The 13,810-nt window shown below is 45.3% G+C and overlaps 1 protein-coding gene across 4 annotated transcripts in view; it reads right to left on the minus strand.

The window, feature by feature from the left end:
* Nucleotides 1-13,810, minus strand: part of LOC144669540 (myocardin-related transcription factor A-like) — a 144,205-nt gene that overhangs the window by 13,361 nt on the left and 117,034 nt on the right. For all 4 annotated transcript variants that reach the window (XM_078532017.1, XM_078532019.1, XM_078532016.1 and 1 more), the window contains 3 exons: nucleotides 11,308-11,558; nucleotides 9,819-9,978; nucleotides 3,016-4,137 (listed from right to left, as the gene is read on the minus strand). In XM_078532017.1, coding sequence (XP_078388143.1) covers nucleotides 3,016-4,137; nucleotides 9,819-9,978; nucleotides 11,308-11,558 — 1,533 coding nt within the window. The remainder of the gene's footprint in view (nucleotides 1-3,015; nucleotides 4,138-9,818; nucleotides 9,979-11,307; nucleotides 11,559-13,810) is intronic.

Raw genomic sequence — 13,810 nt, forward strand, 5'->3', positions numbered from 1 at the left:
TAGCAGCCTTGCACAGCAGCTTTTTAGGTAATGATACCCAGAGTGTGACAGGAAGGGACAGAGCGTACAAGCATAAGAAAAGCAGCAAATAGGGTCAAAAGGGGGAAAAATGATTAAAAAAAGGCAAAATTAATGGCCCTTTACATAAATGCACATAGTATTCGGAACAAAATAAATGAATTAACGGCACAAATAGAGGTTAATGAGTATGATCTTAAAGCCATTACGGAGACGTGGTACCAAGGAGATAAAAGCTGGGAACTAAATATTCAGGGGTATGTGACTTTTCGAAAGGACAGGCAGGAAGGAAAGGGTGGTGGGGTAGCTTTGTTAATACGAGATGGAATAAGTATGACAGCAAGAAAGGATCTTGGATCGGAGGATTTGGAATCCATATGGGTGGAGGTAAGAAATAACAAGGGGAAGAAGACACTGGTGGGAGTAGTCTATAGGCCCTCTGACAGCTATACTGTAGGACAGAGAATAAATCAGGAGATAATGAGGGCATGTAAAAAAGGCAGTACATTAATCATAGGTAACTTTAATCTTTGTGTAAATTGGGAAAATCAAATTGGCAGAGGCAGACACGAGCAAGAATTCGTAGTGTATTCGGGACAGTTTCCTAGAACAATATGTTGTGAATCCAACCAGAGATCAGGCTATTTTGGATCTGATAATGCGTAATGAGGCAGGTTTAATAAATGATCTCAGAGTAAAGGATCCCCGAGGAAACAGTGACCATAATATGGTAGAATTTAGCATTCAGTTTGAGAATGAGAAACTTGGGTCAGAAACAACTGTGCTAAACTTAAATAAGGGTCATTACGATGGAATGAGGGCAGAGTTGGCTGGAGTGGACTGGGAAAGGAGTTTAGCAGAAAAGACAGTTGATGGGCAATGGCAGGCGTTTAAGAAATTAGTTCACGACTCACAACAAAGATATATTCCAGTGAGGAAGAAGGGTTCAAGGAAGGGGATAAACAACCATGGTTAACCAAAGAACTTAAGGAAAGTGTCAAATTGAAAGAAAAAACAAACAATGTGGCAAAGGTTAGTGGTAAGCCAGAGGATTGGGAAAGTTTCAAAAACTAACAAAAGATGACCAAAAAATAAGAGGGAGAAAATAAACTTTGAGGGTAAACTAGCAAGTAATATAAAAACAGACAGTAAGAGCTTCTTTAAATATATGAAAAGGAAGAGAGACACCAAAGTGAACATAGGCCCTTTACAGAATGAGGCTGGGGAAATAATAATGGGGAACCAGGAAATGGCAAAAGAGTTGAATAAATATTTTGTTTCAGTCTTCACGGTAGAAGATACTATTGGAATTCCAAAAATACTAAATAATCAAGGGGCAAAAGGGAGGGGGGGAAATAAATACAATAACTATCACAAGAGAAAAAGTACTAAGGAAAATAATGGGGCTAAAGGCCGATAGGTTCCCTGGACCTGATGGGTTGCATCTTAGGATATTAAAGGAAGTAGCTACAGAGATAGTGGATGCACTTAGATTCTGGAAAAGTCCCAGAGGATTGGAGAACGGCCAATGTAACACCCTTATTTAAAAAGGGAGGGAGACAAAAAACAGGTAACTATAGGCCAGTTAGCTTAACATCTGTCATTGGGAAAATGTTGGAGTTTATTATAAAGGATGTAATAGCAGAGCATTTAGAAATACATAACCTAATCAAGCAGTCAGCATAGCTTCATGAAGGTGAAATCATGCCTAACAAATTTATTAGAATTCTTTGAGGAGGTAACAAGCAGGATAGAATAAAGGGGAACCAGTAGATGTAATATATTTGGATTTCCAAAAGGCACACACGGCTACTTAATAAGATAAGAGCCCATGGTGTTGGGGGTAGTACATTAGCATGGATTGAGGATTGGCTAATTAATAAAAGACAGAGTTGGAATAAGGGGAGCTTTTTTGGGATGGCAACCTGTAACTAGTGGAGTGTCACAGGGATCAGTGCTGGGGCCTCAGTTATTTACAATACATATTAATGACTTAGATGAAGGAAGTGAATGTATTATCACCAAATTTGTGGATGACACAAAAATAGGTGGGAAGGCAAATGGTGAGGATGACACAAGGAGTCTACAGAGGGATATAGACAGATTAAGTGAGTGGACAAAAACTTGGCAGATGGAATAGGTGGGAAAATGTGAGGTTATGCACTTTGGCAGGAAGAATAGAGGAGCTGAAGAGAGGAGAAAGACTGCAGAAGGCTGCAGCACAGAGGGATTTGAGAGTCCTTGTGAACAAGGACCCTTCATCACTTCCAGTGTTTCCTGTCTTTTCCCTTCTCTCTCTACTGCAGCTCACTCACTCCCTGTACATTAGTGCCAGATTCCCAACAGCATCTTATTCATAGCATCTCACAAAATTAAGTTTTAAAAAGACATCAGGTAAGGACAATATTAACCTCCTCCAACTTGAAGTCAGCTAGGAAGTTATAGGAACATAAGAAATAGGAACAGGAGTAAGCCATTCGGCCCCTCAAGCCTGCTCTGCTATTCAACATGATCATGGCTGATCAACTACCTCAAATCTGCTTCTTTGACCTACCACCATATTTCTTGATTACATTATCTACCAATTCCAAAAATCAGTCAATCTCTGACTCAAATATACTCAATGACTGGGCATGCACAGCTTCTAGTAGGGAATTCTAAAGATTCACACCCTTCTACTAAAAACATTTCTCATCTCAATGCAAAATGGCCACCTCCTTATCCTGAGACTCTGACCCCCCTCCCAACCCCAGTTCTCAACTCTCCAGGGAAAAACAGCCTCTTCACATCTCCCTTGTCAAGCTCTCTCAGCACCTACCTCATTATGTTGATATGGTGAAATGAAGCAAGATAGGAGGTGGCTAGTCTGGACCTGTTGAGCCGAAGGGCCCATTTCTGTGCTATACGTTCAATATAATTCAGGGGATGGGGAGGGGAATGTTGTAGCAGAGCCCCACCTCGCCCTTTCAAATTGAAACAGCTCCATGAATTGAGTACCTGTATGGGTGATTGAATCTTAGCAGTGGTCACAGTGGGGGGGACACGGTGCACCTCATTGCTTTGCGGAGTCACTGTAAGGAGGATGTGAGTCCCCACCCCGTTAGCCAGCAGGCCGGGAGCTTGGTTCTGTGTGATTGTCCTCGGTGCCCCTAGGGTCACCCGGTTCGACTGCGCTGGGCTCAGCAGGACGGTTGATGTTGGTGTGGGCTGTTCACAGGTGCCTGCGCTGGTCTCCTGCTTCACCATCAAGGCCTTCATCGGCACCAAGTTTGACCCGGGGGCATCGGCAGGGTTCGGGCTTCTCCTCGAGGGCTTGGCGTGGTTGAGGAGTGGGATGGATTTATTGGGAGGCGAGGGTGTGGACAACACGGAAAATGGGCAGCTGGAAGGCGGGCTCTCCTGCTTGATGGTGACGGGAATGATTTTCTGGCCGCTCTGTCCGGTCAAGGGCACACTCATGGCCGGCTGCTGGAGTTGGGTTCTCTTTTCCTGATCTAATTGCAGCCGGAGAGCTTCAACCAGCTGCTGCTTCTGCCTCAGCATCCTGGTCAGCTCCTCGATTTGCTTGTCCTTTTCCTGCAACATCAGATCCTTGGTTGCGGCTTGAGGGTCCCTGTGCGACTCTTGGTTATTGCTTCGGATGCCACTGGGCACCAGCGTGGCAACGCCCATCATCCCATTAATACAGGCAGGCTCTTCTTTGCCAATGACGCGCATGGGCGAAGACTGGAGGGACTCAGTGACCGCCTCTGGTGTAGCGCTCTCTTCCATGCTGTGTACCGAGCGATCAGAGGGGGCAGGTGACACTGGAGGGGTGGAACTGGTACTGCTCAACTTCACTGCGGATCCTCCGGTCACCGTAGTGACCACTACATCCCCAGGAGTGACGCTGGTGACGACGGCTGTAGTGTTGCTCAGGCGGGCAGGCGGGAAGGCGACCATCACTTCAGCGGGTTTCGAAGTGGCAGCGCCTGTCTTGCTCACAGCAGGTGCTGTGGTCGGCGGAGTTCCACCACCTTTGTTCTGCTCCTGATAGTTCTTCAGCCGTTCAATGAGATCAGTTTTAGTTCCAGATACAGGCAAGGCTCGTAGCTTCAGCTCCTGCTTCAGTTCAGCCACCTACCGACAGAGAAAAAAAAATGTCAAACACGCCAAAATAGACACAGCTCAGTGTAGAGCCCTGCAGCACAGAAGGAGGCCATGCAGCCATAGAGTCATAGAGGTCTACAGCACAGAAAAAGGCCCTTCGGCCCATCGAGTCTGCGCTGGTCAAACAAATACCTAACTATTCTAATTCCATTTTCCAGCACTAGGCCCATAGCCTTGTATGCCATGGCATCGCAAGTGCACATCCAAATACTTAAATGTTATGAGGGTTTCTGTCTTTACCACCCTTTCAGGCAGTGAGTTCCAGATTCCCACCACCCTCTGGGTGAAAAAAATTCTTCCTCACATCCCCTCTAAACCTCCTGCCCCTTACCTTAAATCTATGCCCCCTGGTTATTGATCCCTCCACCAAGGGGAAAAATTCCTTCCTGTCTACCCTATCTATGCCCCTCATAATTTTATACACCTCAATCATGTCCCCCCTCAACTCCTCTGCTCCAGGGAAAATAACCCCAGTCTATCCAATCTCTCCTCATAACAAACCCTCCAGCCCAGGCAACATCCTGGTAAATCTCCTCTGTACTCCCTCTAGTGCAGTCACATCCTTCCTATAATGCGGTTTCCAGAACTGCACGCAATACTCCAGCTGTGGCCTAACCAGCATTTTATACAGTTCCAGCATAACCTCCCTGCTCTTATATTCTATACCTCGGCTAATAAAGGCAAGTATCCCATATGCCTTCTTAACCACCTTATCTACCTGTCTTGCTACCTTAAGGGACCGGTGGACATGTACACCAAGGTCCCTCTGATCTTCGGTACTTCCCAGGGTCCTACCATTTATTGTGTATTCCCGTGCCTTGTTTGTGCTGCCCAAGTGCATCACCTCACACTTATCCGGATTAAATTCCATTTGCCATTGATCAGCCCATCTGACCAGCCCGTCTATATCCTCCTGTAATCTAAGGCTATCCTCCTCACTATCTACTATTCCACCAATTTTTGTGCCATCCACGAACTTACTGATCAACACTCTTACATTCAAGTCCAAATCGTATATATATTATATATTCCACAAACAGCAAGGGACCCAACACCGATCCCTGTGGAACCCCAGTCACAAAAACACCCCTCGACCATCACCCTCTGCTTCCTGCCACTCAGCCAATTCTGGATCCAATTTGCCAAATTGCCTTGGATGCCATGGGCTCTTACCATGCGGGATCTTATCAAAAGCCTTGCTGAAGTCCAAGCAGGCTACCATGCCTGCACAAGCTCTTTAAAAGAACTAACCAAGTTCCTGTTTCTCCACAATCCTGCAATTCTCCCCCCTTCAAGTATTTGCCCAAATTCCTTTTCAAAATTACGACTGAATCACTTTGCTAGTGGGTCCACAAATACAGTCCATCCAGAGACCCTGCTGGATAATGTATTCAAAGAATGGCCAGAAGGTCCTCTTCTGTGATGTCCTCCTTGGTGAGATGGACCAGAGCTACTGATTAAAACTAATAGGAAGACAAGGCCTCCTGTATTCAAACTGCCTGCTGACAAACTTGCATAGGAAGGGGGGCCCTGGCAGCAAGGTACCAGTGGGCTTCAGGGTCTTGGGGAATTCAGGGAGTGACATAGCCCTCGGGAAAAAGGAAAAACAACATCCATTTGAAGATATTTCTGGAACAACTGGAAAAGGGCAGCGTGGTCTCAAAGAAAAGTTCCGGTGGAAATGCATCCACCTGCAGTGGGTTTAGAAATATCCACACCAACCCAGAATAAAATGCTTACTTCAAAGCTCCTTTAAAACCTGCTTATTGATACTGACATGGGTTAGATGAGTTTTTGTTTTAAGAACTGGCAGTGCTAGAAGCAGGATCACAACATCCAGCAATAAAGGTCTGGGATAAAGGCAATATTAAAATGTGGCCGACGGGACAAGGCTGCATTTCTTGCCCATCCCCAGTTGCCCCGCAAGGCCTCCTAATGAACTGTCGGTGGTTTTTCTGTTGTTACAGCAGGCTGTAGGCTGAAGCAATATGAAGGCAGGGCTGGGTGGAGACAGCAAGTTCCCTTTCTTGAAGGGTGATTGCAAACTTGTTGGCTTTTGATGGCAACCCTGAATAAACGACCGGATTTACTGAATTCAGTTTTACAACCCGTTATGGTGGACAGGCAGCCTGTACGCTCGACAACCAGGGTCAAAACCACTAAATCTCTCAGGTGGCCTAAGGGCTGTTAACTTCTGCAAAAATTTTGAGAGATGAACAATGGTAAGCATATGGACAATATAAAGATAAAATCTCATTTAAAATATGAAGATGTCAGAAGCATTGCTTTATACAGAAAGGATTTAATCGTGTATAACCATAAGATGACTGAATCCAAAGAGCATTAAATATATCATGACTCATTGCAAAAATAGAGGCTACCACTGATGCAATTCCTGCTGTTTGTATTCATGAGAAAAATTAAATTTGTAAGTCACTGATAGCTCGTATTTCAAATCCATTTGGCACTCAGTGAACAATTCTACATCTGGAGAAACAACTCCCTCCCTTTCTCCTGCCTTCACCTAATGATCTGAACATCAGGGGTTCTTCAGACTCAAATGGGCTTCAAGTGCAACCTCCACCCCATCCACTGCATTCCTGTGAGCTGCAACACAGGTGATGCCAGATACACGTTTTACTAGATTAAAATCTCCAAGTGAAACTACTATTTTTTTTTTAAAAAATGGTCAGTTTTTGCTTACACTTGATTAAAAGATGCCATGAAATGGCAGGGTGCAAGTTTATTAAGAATCCACAAGGACCAAGTTACTGGTGCCAATGGCAGTGAGCAGAGGTCTGCTGAGGAAACAGGGAATCAGACTGCAGACTGCCTACGGTTTCATTCTGACAGATGGGGGCCCAAAGGCACAGGTCTCACAAAAAGGTGCACACTTCTTTAGCCAGGCATGGTGTATAGCTCACTGAGTAATAGCTTATAACAAAACAGGGCAGCAGTTTGTCAGGTAAACTGTTTTATTGAGAACCAAATGCAATCAGTCACTCCTTGCTGTTACATCATTATCCCTTGCACTGTAATGTTTTTCATTTCTGCTTCAAGGCCTTTGAGCTACATTGCTGGAGACAGAGGGGCTGCACTTTTCACACAATAGGTCAAATAATTCTTTCACTCGTTTCCCCCCAAAAGGCTGGGAAAATTGGAGCTTGAGAGACTGAGATTGATAGATAACTGCTAAGTAAGGATATCCAGGGACATGAAGCTAAGGCTAGTAAATAAAGTTGAGATGCAAGGCACTTAGAAAATCTTAATGCAATCAGGCAGAGTCAACATGGTTTTGAGAAAGGGAAATTGTGTTTGACTAAGTTATTAGAATTCTTTGAGGAAGTAATATGCAATGTGGATAAAGGGGGACCTGTAGATGTGGTGTACTTGGATTTCCAAAAGGCATCTGACAAGGTGCCACATCAAAGATTGCTCCACAAATTATGAGCTCATGGAGCCTGGGGTGGTGGGCAGTTTAACATATTAGCATGGATAAAGGATTGGTTAGCTAACAGGAAACAGACAGTAGGGATAAATGGGTCGTTTTCAGGTTGACAAGATGTAACCAGTGGAGTGCCACAGAGATCAGTGCTGGGACCTCAATTATTTACAACCACATAAATGACTTGGAGGAAGGGACTGAATGTACGGTTGCTAAATTTCCTGATGATACAGAGGTAGATAGGAGAATGAGTTGTGAAGGACACAAGGAGTCTGCAAGGGGATATGGATGGTTAAGTGAGTGGGCAAAAATTTGGCAGATGGAGTATCATGTGAGAAAATGTGATCTTGTCCACCTTGGCAGGAAGACTAGAAAAGCAGCACATTATTTAAATAGAGAGATTGCAGAACTCTGAAGTACAGAGGGATCTGGTTGTCCTAGTGCATAAATCAGGAAAAATTAGAATGCAGGTACAGCAAGTGATTAGGAAGCCAAATATAATGTTGTTTATTGGAAGGGGAATGGAATATAAGTAGGGGTGTTTTGCTATAGTTGTACAGGGCATTGGTGAGACCACATCTGGACTACTGTGTATAGTTTTGGTCTCTTTATTTAAGACAGGATATAAACACATTGGAAGCAGTGCAAGAATGTTCATTCGGCTGATTCCTGGGGCGAAGGGGCTGTCTTATGAAGAAAGGTTGGGCCTGTATCCATTAAGAATTTAGAAAAAAATGAAAGGTGATCTTTTTGAAACATATAAAAGCCTGAGGGGGCTATAAAGTTGGATGGTGAAAGGATGTTTTCCCTTATGGGAGAGACTGAAAACTAGGGGACACAGTTTAAAAAAAAAGGGTCTCCCATTTAAGACAGAGATGAGGAGAAGTTTTTTCTCAGAGGGTTATTTAGTCTGTGGAATTCTCTTCCCCAGAGAGCAGCGAAGGCTGGATCATTCAATATTTTTAAGGCCAAGTTAGATGGATTCTTGACTGGCAAGGGAGTCAAAGGGTTGAGGGGATAGACAGGAAAGTAGAGGCCACAATCAGATCAGCTATGATCTTATCAAATGGCGGAGCAGGCTCGAGGGGCCAAACTGCCTACTCCTGCTCCTAATTTGTATCTTCGTGTGCAGACGATATACTTGGCATGTTTAGTAACTTTACAGATCATGTGGAGTTTTATGTGTTAATGGCAATTCCCTATAAATTACCATCCTGTTCATTCACCTCCTGTTGTTAAGGTAATCCACTTGTTGATTTATATTGGCCCTTAGCTTGTAAATGTTACTCAGTCTGCCTCTAAACACAGAGAAACATGTGCTTCCACAAACAGCAATTTGATAAATGACCAGATAACCTGTTTTTAAGTGCTGGTTGGGGGATAAATATTGGCCAGGACACCGGGCAGGACTCCCCTGCTCTTTGTCTAACAATGCCATGAGATCTTTTCTGTCCATCTGGGAGGGCAGACGGTAGTTCAATTTTATCATAAAGGCAAAAAAAACCGCGGATACTGGAAATCTGAAATGAAAACAAAAAATGCTGGAAAAACTCAGCAGGTCTGACGGTATCTGTGGAGAGAGAGAGACAGAGATAACATTTCAAGTCTGTACGACTCTTCAGATCTGAAGAGGAGTCATACGGACTCGAAATGTTATCTGTGTCTCTCTCTCCACAGATGCTGTCAGGCCTGCTGAGTTTTCCCAGCATTTTTTGTTAAACTTTCTCTCATCTTAAGTCCACATTAAAAAAATCATTACAGCTTTCATTAGATAATCACTGAAGTTCCTTCAATAGTTCACTGGGTGAATGCACAGTTTTGCGATAGTAAACCAGGCAGACCAGGAAGTTACAGGCTCAATCTCCAGTGTGCATCAAGTTGGCCATCTCTTCAGTGATCCCAGTTAGAAAGTGTGCCTTCCTGGAGTGGTGATGCTCCATCTCTCAGTTAAGTAGCCTTATTACCTCTGCTCTCACAGGAGGGATTATTCAGATAAGATACTGTAGAGTCACCAGCCCTGACAGTACAGCATCCCAGTGTGAATCACCACCTCCAGGTGAGGGGTGGTAGGGCAGGGACAGCGAGGGGCTAGGGGTGAAAAGCTCTACACTCAGCATACTTGTCGGATCACTCTATAACATACCGAATGACAGACCAGAAAGACAAGGCAGGTCTTGGAGCACAAAGGAGGTAGAATGCAACTGACCTTCAGATCATCGAGGTTGAAGGGCAGTGTTGTCAGTGATTTGATGGTGGGTGTGCAGCTGTTCTGCCGGGTGAGTCCACCCGAGCCCGATGACGGCATGCTGTTAGTCAGTGTCCTTACTGAGGCAGTACTGCTCTTTGTTTGTTGGTCACAATTGGGTCTGAAAGCAAAATGAAAAGGCAGCCTTTAATGGACAGGCAACCATTGCCACGTGCAGTCACACAGCAACAATGGAGCTGACAACGGATGTAAACTGAGCAGAAATTTATTTCGCAGAAACAGGCCATTAAGCCCAACTGGTCTATTTTCCACATGAGCCTCCTCTCTCTCTTCTTCATACAACCCTAACAGCACTTCTACAGAAACCACTATGAAACTGCTGCTTTCCAAAACATCAGCTCAGCAAACGTACTGCTAGGTCAGATAAGCTACGATCATTCACAATTTGGGCATACACTTGATAAATGGCACATTGGGTGGTGCGCTGGTGGGTTTTCAGGACTGTGATGCCAAACCTCAGCACCGAGAGAGAGAAATAAAGTAGATAAGTCAGTGGCAGGGTGGCAGGGAGAATTATAAAAGCTCACAAAAGCGTCTTGTATTTTTACAAAAGGGCACAGAAAGAAGGGACCTCGTTTTAAGAAATTGGATACAAATGAGGTCCCAGGTATTCCACCACATTATTCCACCAGCCATCACAGTTTTACATAGTGACCTGTATCAAATACAGCAAGCACAAAACACAACCACTATGGGGAAAGGCCAGGCAGTGCAGAAGCTGCATATCGAAGTAAAGGAAATGCGTGGGCTTGGCTATCCTTTGTAGCCGAGGGAACCAACCAAAGTGTTCTCACTGGTCACTCACACTTGTGAAAGTGGAACTTCAAGTCTGACACTGAGACCAGCAGTAACTGCAACAACATTTGCAAACTGTGGAGGAGAAGGAAGAGGTTAAATCTACAGTTCCATTTTCCTACCCCCACCAATCCAACACCTCCCACCACCACCTGTCCTCACCACCTCTCTCAGACAGTCGCTGGCTCATTTGCCTTTGAGCTGGCAACCCTCCAGTTCCTCTCCCTCTGTCATTCACCATGTGTCACCCAGGAAGTGTTGCCATGCTAGTGGACTGTGCAGAGTCCTGCAACAGGGCCCAGCCCTGTCCTCATTCCACACACTTATGCGCACACACTCCAGCAGGGGCAACAGTTCAGCAATCAGAAGCAGGGAGCCTGACTCTCTCTCTCTCTCCCTGCTTAGGGCAACAGCAATGAGGCTCAATTGTTGCCTTGGTCAAGATCAGTTAATTCAGCACAGACCAAGAACTAAACCTGGGCCCTCACTGTCATCTATGGCTCAAAATCACATTATGTGCTGCATTGGCTCAGAGGTACACCAGAACACAACTGATATCAGCAATCTCCAAGCCAATAAATTGCTACATTAAAAACTCCAGCGCAAAGGCACCACAGACAGGCTGGGCTCTTACTTTGGAGGTGCAGGGAGGATGGTCTGATAGTTGTAGTGCTGCTGTTGCTGGCACAGTATCTGGAGCTGAAGGAAGAGCTGCTGCTGCTGGAGTAGTTTGGAATAGGCCGTGTCCAGGGGCAGTGTGGCCTTGTCGAGTTTCTGGTCTGGTGGGACGTACTGGTGGTATTTCAGCTTCTTCACTCGGGATTTTGGCTCCTTCAGTTTCTTGCTCCGCTGGTTCTTGTCACGTGCTGTCTTGGGCTGGCTTTGCTGCAAGTGGGGAGCAGCATGAAATATAATCTGAGTTCACCTTGAATGCTCAAGGGGGGGGGGAAGTGTGATTTATACAGTACAACTGATAGAATCAAGATACTGCTTTTAAATAACAAACCAGTCCAGCGCTTCCGAAATGTTTTCCTGGTGTGGGCCCATTTTAATGCCTCAGGCTTTGAGACCCCCAGAGTGAAAATTTGGGGGTGGTGGGGGAGGCAGGGTGAATGGTATGGAGGTGGCTTTAATTGCTGAGCAGGGGGAGAAACAGGAGTTGAGTGCTGAGGAAGTTGATGAAAAGGCAGGGTTTCTACAAAAAAAAAACGCCTATTCACAGCGGCATTCGGCCCTCAGACAATAGTCCATTAGGCCGCGCCCACCAACAAATAAAATGAGGATTTAAAGGGGCTTTTCAGCTGTAGGAAATCAGTCTGAGCTCCACAGCAGCCCCACTGGGGGGTTATAGCCTATAGTTTGGGAAGCCCTGTGACAAACACTTCCCTGTTGCACCCCAAACCTAGAATTAGATTGTAAGATAGAAAGGGGGCATGCCCAACAGCTCTCCCAGATTAAAACTTCCCATCGAATCATTCTGCTGGTATTACAGCTTAACAAAACGTGTATTAATGTGGATTAACCCTCTCAATACAAAATGACAAAAGCAGAACAGTCAAGTTTGTAGATGTACAGGGTGGAGTTTGTGACTGATGGAAAAGGCTGTGGTACGAGTGCATCAGGCTAAAGAAATAACATTCCTCGTGAGTACATTTCTACCCCATCACTTTGGAATTATCTACATTGTTCCCCTCTCTCTCTCTCTCTCTCTCTCTCTCTCTGCCAATTTTCACCTGTCCTCAAGGTGCTGACAGTGCCAGCAATACTGAGCACCTCTGGTATAGCCTGTCCACGTGGTCATTGTTAACGAGTGACCCTGATCAATGAATGGCTGAAGGCTGCTTGGCTCAAACTCCACAGAGATGCAGTTTCTGTAGGCGGGGAGGTACTATCGACTGGAGACCTTCACAACCAGTGAGCTTCTGGGTCCATAACAAGTTTTAAAAATTCATTCATGGGATGTGGGCGTCGCTGGCTGGGCCAGCATTCATTGCCCATCTCTAATTGCCCTTGAGAAGGTGGTGGTGAGCTGCCTTCTTGAACCGCTGCAGTCCGTGTGGTGCAGGTACACTCACAGTGCTGTTAGGGAGGGAGTTCCAGGATTTTGACCCAGCCACAGTGGGCGATATATTTCCAAAGTCAGGATGGTGTGAGATTTGGAGGGGAACTTGCAGGTGGTGGTGTTCCTGTGTGTCTGCTGCTCTTCACCTTCTGGGTGGTAGAGGTCACGGGTTTGGAAGGTGTTGTCGAAGTGCGGCTTGGTGAGTTGTTGCAGTGCATCTTGCAGATGGTACACACTGCTGCCACTGTCCGTCGGTGATGGGAGGGAGTGAATGTTGAAGGTAGCGGATTGGGTGAAAAAACACCGTCAAAAATTTCTGCCGGTGTCAGGAGAGATTGTCACAGTTTCTGCTAAAATGAGATTATATTATGTAATTAATAATTTGAAAATGCAAAACCATTATCTACCGACTGGCTTGAAATAAATCTTAAAAACCAATGCTCCCAGTAATCAAGACTCAGCAAGGTTTTTTCCACAATCCACCAGGCTGAAAATTAATACTTTAGAAAGTAACATCTTACCAACTAGTTAATCCAGTTTTCTGGAAACTGAATGGTGAGTGACTTACCAAGGGGCAGCTCAAACAGATTTGTTAGAATAACTGGATGGAGCTTTCACTAGATAGTTGAGTGACCTTATTCACAAGGCAGCAGAGCCATAAAGATCGGGGGATTTCGGGTTCCATCCCACTGCCTGGGGAGTTGGTCTCTTTCAACCAGCCACGACTTACTGCTGGGTGAGAGGGGGGAACAATACTGCCAGGGTGCCCACTACCATCCAGTCACCAGATGTGAGATTATGAGGGGTTTGGATCGAGCAGGATCAACATAACCTCCTGTGAATGAATAGCTCGCCAACATTACTGACAAGAAAAGGTTTCACAAAAATAAATGACCACTTGGCAGAGAAGACTGACTAATGCTCAGAAAACCATATCCTAGCAAGGAGTCAACTCCCGACAGGACAGGGCGGGGCAGGGAAGGGGGAGGGGAGAAAAAGTTGGCAAGGAAATAAACAAGTAAACAAAGATTTTGGACCACACAATTTCATGTAAATAACAGTCAGCGTCTGGTCG

This window comes from Cetorhinus maximus, chromosome 29, assembly GCF_964194155.1.
Source record: "Cetorhinus maximus chromosome 29, sCetMax3.hap1.1, whole genome shotgun sequence".
Lineage (NCBI taxonomy): Eukaryota > Metazoa > Chordata > Chondrichthyes > Lamniformes > Cetorhinidae > Cetorhinus > Cetorhinus maximus.